This window comes from Haliaeetus albicilla, unplaced genomic scaffold (genome assembly GCF_947461875.1).
Source record: "Haliaeetus albicilla unplaced genomic scaffold, bHalAlb1.1 scaffold_34, whole genome shotgun sequence".
In the NCBI taxonomy this organism is placed as follows: Eukaryota; Metazoa; Chordata; class Aves; order Accipitriformes; family Accipitridae; genus Haliaeetus; species Haliaeetus albicilla.
The window spans coordinates 601,064-617,570 of NW_027212433.1; the positions used below are offsets into that span (position 1 = coordinate 601,064).

The 16,507-nt window shown below is 47.0% G+C and overlaps 2 protein-coding genes across 2 annotated transcripts in view; both read right to left on the reverse strand.

Annotated features, from left to right (window-relative positions):
- The window catches only part of LOC138684085 (uncharacterized), a 202,640-nt gene that overhangs the window by 108,340 nt on the left and 77,793 nt on the right, over positions 1-16,507 (reverse strand).
- Positions 12,871-15,366, reverse strand: LOC138684089 (la-related protein 7-like; the record flags this gene model as incomplete). Its single annotated transcript, XM_069777805.1, is given in 4 exon segments — positions 12,871-13,319; positions 13,321-13,885; positions 14,518-14,612; positions 15,160-15,366. Coding segments are annotated over 4 exon segments (1,221 nt in total), but the record flags the coding sequence as incomplete, so codon positions are not given.

A 16,507-nucleotide genomic window follows, 5' to 3' on the forward strand; every position in this document is an offset into this window, starting at 1 on the left:
CCCGACCCAAGGGGGAGTCCCTGACTGCAGATCCGCTGCTCTTGGGAGGACTGATTCCAAAATGTCCTCCGGCAGGACCCTCTTTACACCCTTGTTGAATCTGATCTGTGATCTTTGATACTGAAAGCAGAGGTCAAAAGACTGGGAGATGCCTGGGAGTCACAGGTGGATCCCGGAGGGGAGAGCTTCCTCCAAAAAAGAAAAAAACCTCAAGGGTAGCTTCCTTGGAGGAGTCTGGGGCTGATACCTGAGATCTTATGTAGGTAAAGCAGAGGACAAAAGCCTCTGGGAGATGACTGGGAGGAGGCTCAGGCAGCTGCCGGAGTTGAGCTGTATCTAAAGGAGAAAAAAAATACCTGGAGTAACTTACTTGGAGGAGTCTGGGGCTGCTACCTGGGATCTCTGGTCCTGAAAGCAGAGGTCAAAAGACTCTGGGAGATGCCTGGGAGGAGTCTCAGGTGGCTGGCAGAGTTGAGAGATTTATCTAAAGGAGAAAAAATATTTTGAGTAACTTACTTGGAGGAGTCTGAGGCAGGTAGCTGCAATCTCCGGTACCGAAAGCAGAGGTCGGAAGACTCTGAGAGATAACTGGGAGGAGTCTTGGGTTGATCCCGGAGGAGAGAGTTTCCTGCAAAAGAGAAAAATCATCTTGTGTACCTGCCTTGGAGAATCCAGGGCTGCTACCTGGGATCTCAGGTCCCTATAAGAAAAGGCCAAAAGACTCTGGGAGATGCCTCCGGGGAGCCTCAGGTGGACCCTGGAGGAAAGAGCTTCCTCCAAAGGAGAAAAATCATCTTGGGTGGGTGCCTTAGGGAAGTCTGGGGCTGCTACCCGGGATCTCAGGTGCCTAAAAGGGAGGTTAAAAGCCTCTCGTGGTTGCTGGGAGGAGTCACAGGTGGATCCTGGAGGAGAGAGCTTCCTCCAAAAAAGAAAAAAAAATCTCAAGGATAGCTTCCTTGGAGGAGGCTGCGGCTGCTACCTGGGATCTGATGTCCCTGTAAGAAAAGGAGAAGGGTGAATGTTAAATTTCCCTGAGCAGAACTAGCACAACAGTCTAGGGGGGAAAAAAAAAAAAAATTGACACTGGGACTATAACGGTGTAGGAGACTGAGCCGTTTCTCAGACAGGGCTCTGAAATTTAATAGAAGCTATTAGGGCATGTGGAGAACTAGGGGTAAATTGGTAAACTGGACTAAAAGTGCAAGAATGCAGGCAGAGACCTGATGAGCATCCCAGTGATTCTGGGGGACTCAGACAAGCTCTGCTAACAAAATTTTAATGATGCACTTGCAATTAGTGTCCTTGTGGGTCAAATGGCCCCTGACAGCAGAAACAAAAAAAAAAAAAAAAAGAAAAAGAAAAAGAAAGAGAAAAAAAAGAAGAGGAGCAAAGCAACAAGAGGCTGATTTATTGGCAGTTGCTTTTGCAAGGAGTTTACAAGTGAGATAAGGATTAGGAAGAAAGATGATCAGGTACAGGGTCTGAACTAAGACCTAGAAAAAGAGAAGGAGAATGTGAAGGAACACTAGAAGAAAATGTTACTATTGTGGAAACCTGGGATATGTGCACCAATAAACATATTTTTCTAAACATGTCCCTGAATGACCAGGGAAGTTAATGGATGAGGTAGTGTGTTTGGCTACAGTGGTCAAGAAGAGGAAAGGGTTAAGGAAGAGGGATGTTAAAGGAAAGAGGAATCAAGTGTATTTGTGGCTGTGCTGAGAGAAGCCTTTGAAGTAAGCAGGGGGAGAGGACTGATGGGGACCAGAGCAACCTCTCCCAGCAGAACCTCTGGTTAAAGCAAAGCTGGGAGATGAGGAAACAGAATTTTTAGTCAACACCGGGGCTATGTATTCGGTCTTAAATACACTAGAAGGAAATTTAAGTAACAAAAGCATAAATGTCATTGGTGCGACAGGGACTCGTGAGACCTGGCCATTTTTCAAATCCCTGAAATTTAAACTTGGAAAACAATGGGTTACTCACCAGTTTTTATATTTTCCAACTTCTCTGAAAACTTTTCTGGGTAGAGATTTACTTGAAAAGGTAGAAGCTGAAATCAGATTCAAAGATGGGGAAGTTGAAATTTTAATCCCAGAATCTAAATATGTCGAAGCCATAGCCTTGTTGTTACAGGATACAAATCCCAAAAGGGACAAGATACCTTGAGAAACAGAAGATGCAGTGATCCCCATCGTTTGGGCAGGAGAAGTTCCAAGAAGGTCTAAGAGAGCGGAACCAGTAAGAATTGATCTAAATCTAGGATCATCACCGGTAAGAATTAAACAATACCCTTTAAAATCAGAAGCGAGAACTGGCTTGGTACCAATAGTTCAAAAATTCTGAAAATATAACTTGCTAACAGAATGTGAGCCAAAATATAATACACCTATCTCACCAGTAAAGAAAGCTAACGGAAAAGATTACCGTTTAGTCCAGGATCTTAGAGCAATAAATCAGAGAGTACAAGATATACATCCAGTTGTTGCAAACCTGTGTACGTTACTAACTACCTTCACCAGTGACCAAAGCTTTTTGCTTTTGAGTGGGAAAATCCTGAACCAGGGCAAAAGACACAATATACTTGGACGGTTCTACCACAAGGCTTCAAGAATAGCCCAACTATTTTTGGAAATCAGCTGGTGAATGAATTAGAGATTTGGAGAAAAGAAAATGGACAGGGAACTGTATTACAATATGTAGATGACATCTTAACTGCAGCGGAATCTCGGGAAATTGCTGTGTATGTACCACATACGGTAGTCACAGTTTCGGAACAAAAAGGGGGGCATTGGTTGTCCCTCAGCCGTACGCTGAAATACCAAGTGGTACTACTAGAACAAGATGACATCGATCTCAAGACCACTTCAGTTACAAATCCTGCAGTGTTCCTCTCCACTGATTGAGCGGAGAGTTCACCAGAACACGATTGCTTACAAACTGTAGAGGAAATATATGCTAGCCGTCCGGATCTTAAAGACATTCTGTCAGAAAATCCAGACTGGGAGTTATATACTGATGGCGGTGGTTTTGTTCGCGATGGGAAGAGACTGTCAGGATACGCTGTGATGACTTTAGATGGCATAGTAGAGGCACGAGCCTTATCTCCCAAAACATCAGCCCGAAAGGCAGAACTAATAGCCTTAACTCGAGCATTGGAACTGAGTGAAGGGAGAAAGGTTAATATCTGGACAGAGTCTAAGTATGCTTTTGGAGTTGTACATGCCCATGGAGCCATCTGGAAAGAGAGAGGACTACTATCAGCACAAGGAACTGAAATCAAGCGTGCTGCACAAATACAAGAACTATTACAGAGCATTCAAAAGCCGATGGCGGTAGCAATAATGCATTGCAAAGCCCACCAAACAGGAAAAAAACCCACCAGAAATAGGTAATCAATTGGCACATGAAGCTGCCAAAGAGGCTGCAGAAACAGGCATCATGGCATTATTACCAGAAAAAGAAATAACTTTACCGGAAACACCACCTAAATATGATAGTAAAGATGCTAACAATAAAGTCCTTACAGGCACAAGAACAAACAAACAGATGGGTGGGCTGTCACACCCACAGGGCAAATAATAATCCCACCCTCATTAGTGAGAGAAATTGCTAAATGAGAACATTGCTAAATAAAGAACATCGGGGAACTGAAAATTTAGTAAAACATCTTCAAAAGATAGTTATAAGCCGAGCAATGACAGAAATTATCCGATCTATCATGGAAAAATGTGAAATTTGTTGTAAAAATAACCCAAATACCAGTAATAAATTAATATTGGGGGTTACAAAAGGAGGAAATTCCCCAGGAGACTACTGGCAAATTGATTTTACAGAACTGCCTAGAAAAGGGGGATATAGATACATTCTTCTTCTAGTTGATACTTTTACTGGATGGCCAGAAGCTTTTCCCTGTCACACCAATTAAGCTAGAGAAGTAACTAAAATCTTGTTGAAAGAAATTATCCCGAGGTTCAGTATCCCTTTAGGAATGTCCTCAGGCAGAGGACCACATTTTGTTGCTGAAGTTATAAAACAGTTGAGTAAAAACTTAGCCATAACATGAGGTCTCCATACCCCTTATAGGCCACAATGAAGTGGAAAAGTAGAAAGAATGGACTATACACTTACATTGCAGATCGGGAAAATATGTCAGGAAGCATCAATGACGGATACAAGCGCTACCTTGAGCGCTGTTAAGAATTAGAATACAACCTCGTGGTAGAAACAGCTTGAGCCCTTGCAACTTACTTTATGGAAGGCCTTACCAGGCCCCACATAGACCAGGAACAATTCACATTAAAGGGGAAATGGACTTGAATAATTACTTCATGTCCTTGGGAAAGACTGTACAGGAATTGCACGAGTACGTGACGACAAGCAGGCCCTTGGAACTGGATACACCAGCCCATCCATTTCAACCTGGAAACTTGGTCTACATCAAGTCGTGGAATTTGGAGCCGCTAACTGAGAAGTGGAAGGGGCCATTCCAGGGGCTCCTGACTACTTATACAGCTGTCAAGGTCCAAGGGAAAGGCCCGTGGATTCATTATTCCAAGATGAAAAGGGCTCCAACCTCATGGACAGTTGAACAAGAGTCTCCCCTTAAATGGAAATTGAAAAAGTTATGACTGATTTTTATGATTTGTTTGTAACAATTACGGTAGCAATTGTGCCAGATACCATCTTGGGATCAGAACCTCCATTTAATTTTAACACAGAATATAGCTCAAATACTCCACAAAAGTGATTGTTGGATTTCTACCCAAATGCCAGGCTCTGGACAAAGCTAAGTCCTACCCTTGATAGCAGTGCCACTGCCAATAAATGTATCATTATTTAACAATCCACAATATGGTAAAGGACATCAGACAATGCATGGTGGCCAAGCCTCTCCGGAAAAAGACAAGAAGGAAGGTTACAAGTTACCATCACAAAAGATAACCTAAATTCCACTGTATGCTTATATGGGCCAGATAATGACTCTCTAAGCTCCTACACCCTTAAGTCTGGAGAAGATGGGTGTGATGATTACACTGCTAGACGAAATGACAAAACTTTTGTAGGATGTTTCCCAGGATGGAACAGGACCAGATCATGTTGGAGGCCCGCACTAAGTCATACGGACACATCAAATCACTTTGGCCTCCAAGTCCCAGAAGGAAGCGGTTGGTATTGGTTATGCGGAACATGTGCTCGAAAAGTACTGCCTCCCAATTGGCAAGGAGCATGCCCACTAGGAGCCGTAGTCCCCAGTGTAACAATAATTGACAGATTGCATGAACAGAGCGGATGGGTGAAACTTTTCTCAAACAAACCAGGAGGGTTCATAATCCCATTATAGATCATTCCTCAGGATTCCATAGTTTTGCCAGATGGTTTATCCCTTGAATTGGAGTTAGTGAATTGGAAAAGGCAATAGTAAATACATCACCTGTTATAGAGGACATTGAAAACAGAACCGCCGGTGCCATACAGGCATTACAAATCGAAATATCTAGTTTGTCTCATGTAGTAATGCAGAATCAAATGGCTCTTGACTTAACTACTGGCTTCACAGGGAGGTGTTTGTACAATTGTTAATACGAGCTGCTGTACATACATAGATCAAAGTGGCAGAATTTCTACTCATCTAGCAGAGATTTGGAAACAAACAAAGATCTTACATCAGGTTACGAAGGACAATACATCCTGGGGATTTGAGGACTTATGGCACAAACTTACCTCATGGCTACCTAATTGGATTTGGTTGAAAAATCTATTCATTATTGCAATAATCGTAATCTGTGTGTGCATCTTAGCCTGCATAATGATTCAGTGCTGTAGCTGTTATAATCAAGTGTACATGAAAATTAAGATTGGGTATTGAGGCTTTGGATTTGTAGGTCCAAAGTCTCAATAAAAGGGGGGGAGTTGATGCCTTGAATAAAGGCATGAGAAGGAAAACTTCACTGTATCGCTGGAAAACTTCACTGTATTGCTGCAGTGACGGACATTTGCTTGCTTGAATAACTTTGAAATTTTGGTACGTACTAATTAGATAAGAAAACCTTGAGCTTTGTCAATGGTATGTGCTAAAGTCGCCAACAGACAGGAGGCCTCGGGCCTGATATGCGTCAACAGAGAAGAAGTCTTGGGCCTTGATGATAAGCTTTGAGTTCTGCTGAATTTTTGTAATTAAAACTTGCCAAGGCCAGCTAACTAGGAAGAAGAGATGACCTGCCCCGCGCATGACCAAAGGGCGGGCACTATGTAAATGATAATAGGAATTTGTATATGACTGGAACAATATAAATTTTGCTTGCTGTAGGTAATGGTGTGCAAGCTAGGTGGAGCGATCCCCCATGCACCCGGCGCTGCAATAAAGAATGCCTGCTTTCTAAAACTCCAAAATTGAGTCTTAGAGAGTTTCTTTGGCCGGCTTTTTCGCTAACAGTCTTGCCGCACCCGATGGGGAGAGGAGAACTGAGTGGACTCCAGCGCGCATCGACCCGTTGATCGGGGACTCCATCGGCTCCTCTCCTGCAGTCAGGCGGTAAGCGCACAATGGTGCAACGCTATTGGAAAAGAGATATTTTCTGATAGATAAATAAGGGAAGAAGGAAAAGTCTCAGGGGGAGTAGCAAGCATTTGGGGACATTTTGTCCTCTTTGGGCTCTGTGTAAGATGCATCAGGAAAGTTATGCAGCAGGAGCATAATTTCCTTCCTACACATTGATTTGTAACAAAGGGAGACGTCCCTCGTTTTGGTGTATGAAACACTGGGTTCGATTCTACACATTGTTTCTGTAATGAAGGGAGACATCCCTCATTTGCTGGACAGAACGCTGGTTTAGAATCGGTACCGATATGGGCAATGCGACTTCCCAGGAGACTCCCCTTTGTTCTCCCTTAGGATGCATCCTGAAAAATTGGAACAAGTTTGGAGAGGATCCCCTAAAGAAAGATAAATTAAAAGCTTATTGTGCACAATGGTGGCTGATGTATGAATTGGAGGATGGAGAAAATGGCCAGAGAATGGATTGCTGAATTATAACACTGTTTTACAATTGACGTTGTTTTGTAGAAAGATGATAAATGGGGTGAAGTTGCATATGTTGATTTGTTTTTTAAGATGTGATCATGAAAACTGTAAAAACGTAGATTGTTGGTGGATGATGCTTATGGAACGTATTAGCAGAAAGTATTAATGGAAAGAGAAAGAAAAAGAATTGTTGTATTGGAAAAGAATGTAAAAGGCAGTGTGTTAAGGACGGTGGGGAGGCTGAAGATGTGCAGATGTTGGTCCCAGAGGGGAATCTGGTAAATGTAGAAGGAAGGGATGAGAAAAGGAAATCGCAGGATAGTAGTGATTATCCTTTCTATTATTGTAGTATGCATTGCCATTAGTTGTGTTAAAAGAATGATTGTAAGATCTATCTCTCAGGTAAGGGTTCACCCAGAAACTCTCAGGTAAGGGTTCACCCAGAAACTGAGGAATACATAACTCTACCAAAGCAGACAGACACAACTTATACCAATACATCGGTCAAGGAGGACATACATGTGGTTGAATTGTGACGCAGGTCACGGGGTGGATTGTATGGATTGTCCGGCTCATAGCTCCCAAACAAGTTTCACCATGTCTAGTGCACACAGGCGACTCATGGGGGGTTACAAAAGCGACCCAGCCTTGGGTTGCCTTGAGGCCCTGTCTCTCTGCAGAGATGACTCACTCACGGGGAGCTGTGTAGACAGCTTAGCCCTGGGTTGTCTGATAAGCCCTAAACTAAACAGGGCGGTGGCTGCACCATTCAAAGAACCAAAACCTGAATTGAGCCTTGAAATCCCTTAACAAATAGTATGCCCTGAGTCTCTATCCAGCCACTATTCAGTTGCCCGAAGGAACAAAACCCAACAACAACAACAACAAAAACAAAAACCCAAAAGGGAAAGGGAAAGGTATCCTGTGCACTATTTTTGGAGCATGTCTAACTTGTGCACAGGAGGAGGCACTGAAATCTGATACGGCAAAGATAATGGGTGCAGCCGATCTCATTGAAGCTACAAAATTCAGTGCACTAGAAACTGAAGTGACCAAAACTGCTTTAGAGGCAGGATGGAAAATAAGTGCAGCCTTCAGTGTTCATAATGGACAACTGGAGGTTGAAAAGACATTTTTGAAAGATGAATTAAATTCTGAAAGGGATAAGAATAGAAAACTGCTTGGAAAATTAAATTTGTTGTAAGGAAGACCAGCCCACTTCCAGGTCAAGAGCAGGGAGTGAGAATTTTAGCCCAATCTCAGGGAGAACGAGGGAACAGCATCCCATTATACAAGCTCCCTTGAGACGGGCAATAGGGCTGGAGGGACAGCCAGTATTTGTACATGTCCCGTTCACGACCTCAGATCTATTCAACTGGAAGCAATCAGTGGGGTCCTATCGAGAAAATGCGGACACAATGCCCACAGAAAGAAAAATTATTTGCTGAATCCTCAAGGAAAAGGGGGCCAGAATCAAATACTAACCTAATTATGCTAGGGACATCTGATACTGAGTAAAGGGGACTGGGGAGAATATTGAGATTTCCCCAGCCGATCCCCTGGTTCCCATAAAGCTGGGGAACAAAGTTACAAATTTCCTGATAGTTTTCATTAAAAAAATTTCATTCCATAAAACAGGGTTGCTGTTTTAGGGTGATTTCGCAGATTCCCGAGAAGGTGAACACACACACTGACTAGAAGGGGAAAAGCAAGCATTTATTAACTACAGACATGCATTATGCTAAGGGTATCTTGTAAAGCAAATTAACGTACCGACCCGAGGACTGTGAGGAAGATGGACCATCCGTACATTCTTGTGCTGTCTTGCACCACGAGCTCAGCCCAGCAATCGGTAGGTGCCGGCTTTACATGGGCGTCCCCACGGAGGCAATGGTGGCCTCGCCGTACACCAGCCCCATGCTCTCCAGAAAAATCCCGGTATTTACACATTTGCAGAGGAATGGGTTTCGGCACACATGGCCAGCGGGTGCCAAAACACGCCTCAGTTGCAACATAGGGAGCCTATGACGCATGCGCTCGCTGGCCAGGCGCGCTGCGCGAGCCGTAGCCACCTTGTCTATTGGTTCATGGGCTTTGTACACGTGGCATATTGTCATAATCCAGCAGTCACGCGCCGACCATGCTCACAGATGGACTGAACAAGTGTATTCCAGCAGACCACACCTACAGGATGAACCCCTGCCTGATGCAGAAGTAGAGCTCTTCACTGATGGCAGCAGCTCTATGCTGGAAGGAAAACGAAGAGCTGGATATGCAGTGGTAACAAATGCCCAACCGCTAGAGACTAAGGCACTGCCTAGCAACACATCCGCTCAAAGGGCTGAATTAATAGCATTGATGCGAGCTCTAGAACTAAGTCATGGAAAAAAGAGTAAATATATATACACACACAGATTCTGAATATGCATTTGGGGTGGTGCATGCAATTTGGGGGCAATTTGGAAGGAAAGAGGACTGTTAAACTCACAGGGAACTCCAGTAAAATATGGGACTGAAGTTATGAGACTGCTGCAAGCGGTTCTCTTACCAAAGGTTGCAATAATGCATTGCAAAGCCCACCAAAAAGGAAATAGTGAAATTATAAAAGGAAATTGGAAGGCTGATTGTCTTGCTAAAAAGGCAGTTCTAAAGGAGCTGAAATTTGAAGAAGCTTTAATTCCAGGGCCTCGTTTAGAATTACCACCACCAAAATATACTGAGAAGGAAGATGAATTAGCAGAACAGATAGACTGCTCCAAAAATGGACAAGGTTGGTGGATAACACCGCTAACGCCATTATTGATTCCTGAAAGAATGATGGAAACTTTGCTCAAGAGATTACATCAGGAGATGCATCCAGGAGAAGACGCATTGACAATAACTGCAAAAAGAAATTTTTTTTGGACCAAAGATACAAAGGGTAGCAGACATGGTAGTAAAAACAGTGTACCATCTGCTGTGCTAATAATCCAAAAATTGGGAAAAAAGTTATAGGAGGAATTGTGAAACAAGGAATAATTCCTGGGGAATACTGGCAAATAGATTTTTCAGAGCTACCTAGGTATAACGAATATAAATATTTATTGACATTGGTAGATACCTTTTCTGGCTGGCCAGAGGCTTTCCCTTGCCATGCCAACAAAGAGCTAGAGAGGTAATTAGAATCTTATTGAAGGAAATAATACCCCGATTTGGTATTCCAGAAGGAATCTCCTCTAATAATGGGCCTCATTTTCTTGCAGAAGTCATGCAAGAGATTTCTAAATTTTTACAGATTAAGTGGGAATTACACACCCCTCGGAGGCCACAATCAAGTGGGAAGCTAGAAAGAATGAATCAAACTCTTAAAAGGCAACTTGCTAAACTGTGTCAAGAAAACACACCTTAAATGGGTAGAAACTTTACCTATAGCTCTTTTACGAATTCGAGTAACTCCTAGGGTCAAAGGGAAAGTAAGTCCTTTTAAGGTTGTTTATGGGAAAGCATATCCCATGAGTCTTTCTAACATCACAGGAGACCAAATGCATATAAAAGGGCAGGCTGATGTTAAAGAGTATTTGATTTCTCTTTCGCATACTTTATCTTCACTACACAGGTATCTAAATCAGAAGGCCTCTCTCCTGTTGGATAAAGGTGGAAAGGACCTCACACCATGTTATTGAAAACCTGTACTGCAGCCAGAGTAGAAGGAATGGACTCCTGGATTCATTACACGCGAGTGAAAAGAGCACCAGAACCAGATCAGGGAAAGTGGACAGCCACAGACTGGGAAACTCAAATTTCAGCTAATATCTGAGACCATTGAACTTTGAGAGAATGAAGAACCTGAATATTATAAGATCCCATTTGGTACTAGCAGTAGGTCAAGAGAATTTGGTTTTACAGCTTATCCAGTCCTTTGGGCAAATCCAGAATGTTAGTGTAACCGCTTGTCTCCCTCCATCTGAGCTGGCAGACAATCCTTTAAATTGGGGAATATTACCTTTCTAAGAAAGAAGAAGAACAACAATGGAAATAGGGTGGTTAAATAAAATATTACATGGAACAGGATCCTCCCTTACTGGATGGCTGGCAAACCTAATTTAAACTTCGACCACTGTTGTCATTATTACAATCATACTTTGTGTTGTTTTAAGTTCTATCAAGAGACTGGTTTTACAAGCCATGGCTAGAGCATATGTAACGATAAAATGAAGTAGTGAGACTTATGAGACTCATATGAAGAGATCTCATAGTCTCAAAGGGGGGTGTATTGGCTTTGTGTGGCAAGGTTTTGGTAGCAGGGAGGGGTTACAGGGGTGGCTTCTGTGAGAAGCTGCTGGAAGCTTCCCCTGTGTCCGACAGAGGCAATATCAGCCGGCTCTAAGACGGACCTGATGCCGGCCAAGGCAGCACCTCTGTGATAACATATTTAAGAAGGAAAAAAAGTTGCTGGGACAGACAGAAATGGCAGCCCGAGAGAGGAGTGAGACCATGTAAGAGAAACAACCCTGCAGACCCCCAGGTCAGTGAAGAAGGAGGGGGAGGAGATGCTCCAGGCGCCGGAGCAGAGATTCCCCTGCAGCCCGTGGGGAAGACCACGGTGAGGCAGGCTGTCCCGCTGCAGTCCATGGAGGTCCACGGTGGAGCAGATCTCCACCTGCAGCCCGTGGAGGACCCCATGCCGGAGCAGGTGGGTGCCTGAAGGAGGCTGTGACCCTGTGGGAAGCCCGCACTGGAGCAGGCTCCTGGCAGGACCTGCGGATCTGTGGAGAGAGGAGCCCACGTTGGAGCAGTTTTTCTGGCAGGACTTGTGACCCCACGGGGGACCCACGCTGGAGCAGTGTGCTCCTGAAGGACTACACACCGTGGAAAGGACCCATGCTGGAGCAGTTCGTGGAGAACTGCGGCCCGTGGGAGGGACCCATGTTGGAGAAGTTCATGGAGGACTGTCTCCCGTGGGAGGGACCCCACACTGGAGCAGGGGAAGAATGTGATGAGTCCTTCCCCCGAGGAGGATGAAGCGGCAGAAAATAACGTGTGATGAACTGACCGTAAACCCCATTGCCCGTCCCCCTGTGCCACTGGGGGGGGTTGGTAGGGAATCCGGGAGTGAAGTTGTGCCCAGGAAGAAGGGAGGGGTGGAGGGAAGGTGTTCTGAGATTTGGGTTTATTTCTCATTACCCTACTCTGGTTGATTTGTAATAAATTGAGTTAATTTTCCCCAAGCGGAGTCTCTTTTGCCAGTGATGGTAATTGGTGAGTGATCTCTCCTGTCCTTATCTCGACCCACAAGCTCTTTGTTACATTTTCTCTCCCCTGTCCAGCTGAGGAGGGGGAGTGATAGAACGGCTTTGGTGGGCACCTGGCGTCCAGCCAGGGTCAACCCACCACAGGGGGAAATGATGTACTTAAGAAATTATGTACTTAAGCCACACGAAAAAGGCCACAAAGGTCTTGTGAAACAAGATCCCCTTTGTATAACCAATGCATGCCTTGCTAACAACTGTGCCCCTGAAGAAGAACTAAAAGACTGAGAAGAAGGGAACATCCTACCCCAGGAGGCGCCAAAAAGTTGAATAATTGCTAATAGGCATGAAGTCAGAAAAATCTTCGAAAACTGGAGGAAAGGTAAAGAAAGGTGGCAGGGGGAGATCATGACCACCAACTCAATTCCACACCAAAAAGACTTACCCCCCCACTCTCCTTGAGCATGTGCTGTAAAAGAAAAGAACACTGTACCTTTAATTCCAAGCAGGGAAACTTTAGCCCAATGGAAACTGTGCGAGATAAGCGACTCCCAGTAATAGTTTTTGGAAGAACTTTGGAAATTGAATATGTATAATTGAACTGTATAAATTGCTTGCCCATTTAGGCATGAGGGGTGCTAGCTTTGCGGATTACCACCTAGCCCCCATCTTTGCGTAAACAAGAACTGGAATAAAATACCTCTGCTCTGTGTTTATATTGGCATTTTGCACACCGGGTGAATGACCCCACTTTTGGGACAACAGTGGGGCAGGCAAAGCACCGCATCCCGCAGGCCGAGGGGCTCAGGCACCCACGTCGCTGCCGGAGGATTGCCGGCAAGAGGTTTGGCATCTGGAGAGGGGCTGCTGGGCCAGGGTGCCCAGGCACCCACCCCACTCCCCCAGCCGCAGCCACGAGTGCTCTCAGTGCTGGAGCAGAGGCCGTAGCAGCTGCCTGTGCCCAAGCCTGTCCCGAGCGGAGGGAAGACTTTGCTGGCGAGGAGCAATCCAGTGAAGGCATTGCTGAAATTGCTGGGCTTGAAGTTGCTGCCGGGCCAGGAGGGTGCCGAGGGGTCCTTGGGGTGGCAGCGCCTGGGCACCGTTCAACTCCGGGGAGCTGCAGAGCAGGGAGTCCCCGAGGCCGTTGGGGAAGGTCGCGGCCACCGCCTGCACTTTCCAACCCGGCTGGTCCATCAGCTCCTCCGCCACCTCCCTCTTGGCCCTGGCTGTCTTCTTGGAGCCCTTCCCGCAGAGCCGGACCACCCTGATGCTCTCACCACGCGGACAGCTCTGGTGGCCGAGGTCCTCAAGGCTCCTCAAGGCTGAAGCGCTCCCCAGGCTCTTGTACTCCACCAGTGCGCAGTGCTTGCTCAGCAGCTCGGGGAAGTCTGACGTGTATTTCTGCACATCCGAGGGCAGCTTGCGGCCCGGCCACAGGATGCGGATGGAGGCGATGGTGCCGAAGGGGCTGAACATCCTCGTGATGGTCTTGAGGAAATTCTTCTGGAGCAGCAGCAGCACGTCCTGCTCCAGGGTCAGCAGCTCCCAGGCCAGCAGCAGTCTGCTGGGGGGGACACTCAGCAGGGACTCGGGGATGGGGACCCATGATACCGAAAAGCCAGTCGAAGAAACTCTCTAAGACTCATTTTGGAGTTTTAGAAAGTAGGCATTCTTTATTGCAGCGCTGGATGCACGGGGGATAGTTCCACCTAGCACGCGTGCCACAGCTTCAGCACAAACAGGTTATATGGAGTAACCAATTACATATTAATCAGATTAGTATACATATACATAAAAGTTATTGTAACTGAGTATCATAGTATTGCCTACATCTGATCACATGCAACGGTTCTTCATTTGAGTCAAAGGGCTGCTTTTGCGACCACCGATCCATTTCAAATTCTGTTGGCTGACCTTCAAGTCTTGTTCGTCATCCTTGTTCTTTGATCTTGGAGCTTAACATGGTTTCAGTCATATATGGTCAGTTTCAATATTAATCTTATCTAATGTACAGGAACATCCAGTCATAAGAGCAAAGAACTGTAAAACTTAGGAGTAACTACCTCTACTAGTTAATTACTTGGCTACACTTCTGTCTCTTTTTTCAATCATAGTGTTAGTATAAGATTTCTAATAATTATTTACCAAATCTCACTTTTACAGTCACCTAGCAGCAAACCAGTTTCCACGGCTGGTACAAAATATTAAAACCAACAAATATTTAGACATACCATACAGAATGTATGGACATATGCTATCACCCACCGCCTCACTTTGGTGCCCTCCTCGTTCACCTCCAGCAGCTCTGAGAACCGCAGGGTGTAAAGCGTCAGCCACCAGTCATGCGTCAGGTATTTCACCTGAGGGACAGAGGGGGCCACTGTGTCACTGTGAGTCTCCCCAGGCAGGGACCACCCTAAACCCATCATCGAGGCAGGCTGCACCCCCATCAACCTGAGGTCATGGCAAGGCAATATCCCCCTTTCAGGATTTGTGGGAGAAGGTCGCCTGTGCTCCCGGACCATGGCAAGAAGACACAGCTTCCCTGTACATCACACCACCAGTGCTTCCCTGCAGTTTTTTAGTTAAGGCATGATCTCTCCCAGAGCAGCCTGGGGGAACCACGGGCAGAAGAGGTGAACCCAGCCCTGGGCTTGGGGTTTGAGGACCCCTCACCGCTTCCCCAGCCACTCTCCCTGGGTGGAGAACTGCTGCAGCACGTTGAAGGCAGACAGCAGGGCCCAGCTCTGCACCACCAGCGCTTTGCCGGGACACAGGCAGCCTGAGCAGAGCCTGGACCTCCCCGAGCACCTCACCGCAGACAGCCAGAGCACACCCAGACACCCAGGCATCCTCCACGTGGAGGCCACTTCCCACCCCAGCTGGCCAACGCAACAGGCTGCCTACCTTCTTCAAGGACATCAGCAGTTTGATGCTGACGAAGCCCATCTTGTTCTTCTGGACATGTTTCAGGAGGAAAGCATCCTTGGCCAGGTTCTCGTCAGAGAGGCGGAATTCCACCTGGGACGCAACCCTCCTGACCAGCTGCCGGTCAGGGACAGAGTAGCTGCAGTCCAAGAGATCAGCCCCCAGAACATCGCTCGCATCGCAGAAGCTCCCGGCAAAGCAGCAGGGACACGGGTGTGACTTGGTGGCCTTTGGGATGTGCAGCACTGCGGTGCAGATGGCAGAGTGTTGAGGAGCGGGGTGGCTCAGCTGCGCTCTGAAATGAAATGGAGTTTTATGGTTTTAGAAGCGCGCTTGCCTTCACGCCCCCAGCATCGGTCCCTGCCACAAGTTACGCAGCAGATGGCCTTGTGCAATCTTGCAGCCAGAGGTGCCTCACCAACAGAGCGCCATCTCTTTAATTAACAGGATACAGGCCAGGAGAGATCTTTGGCCTCCGGTTCACGGCAGTTGTCCCGACTCCCCCAGGCCACACACTGTTCACACAGCGGGAGCGAGAGGCCTGTGTCCTTGGTACCAGGGGGTCCTTGCTAGTGCCGAATCCTCCAAGCACGAGGAGGGGATGTACTAACCCCATCCCTGGGGTCCCGTAGAGCGCAAACAGCCCCAGCGCCCCGACACCGGACGTTGGGCAGAATCCAGTCCTTTTCTGGGAGCACGCGGCGGCGGGTACCGTCTCCTCCTGGGTGTCACGCACCCAGGGAAAGCGCCGCCCCCTCCGAGGGGGATCCAGAGCTGCTGCTTTTCCCATCAGGAGACTAAAAGACCTGACAGCACTACTGGAGCGAGGGCTGGGGGAAAGCGTGCCACCGAGCGACACCGCGTGACCTTCCTTCGCGCCCTCGAGGTCCTTTTTCCTATTTCTGCCTCGCTCCGGTCAACGCAGCGAACAGAAGCACGGGCAACAGTCGCAAACGCATTTGCCATCTGGCGCAAGGAGGCTGCGGCTGCAGCTTGGTCCCCGCTCGGCTCGGCTGAATCAACTTGTTCTTCTTCCCCCACCGGAAAAATACTGTTGAAAGCAAAGAGGATTTGCACCCGCAGACCCTGAGAGCCGCCTGTAGGCCCCGGGGGCACCCCAGCCTCCCTTAACCCTTTCCCTCCCCAGGAGGAGCTGGGGAGGCTCTTGGGGGTGGGGCGGAACACAGGGAGCCCCCGCATTCCTTCTGGGGAGACGCCAAAGAGTCCTTGGCAGCCAACAGCCAGAAGGGACCATGGCACGGCCACCAGTGCAGCTCCCACTGCCTGGGCCCTGGGGCCCCCCGGTGCCCCAGCTTTTCCAGCCATT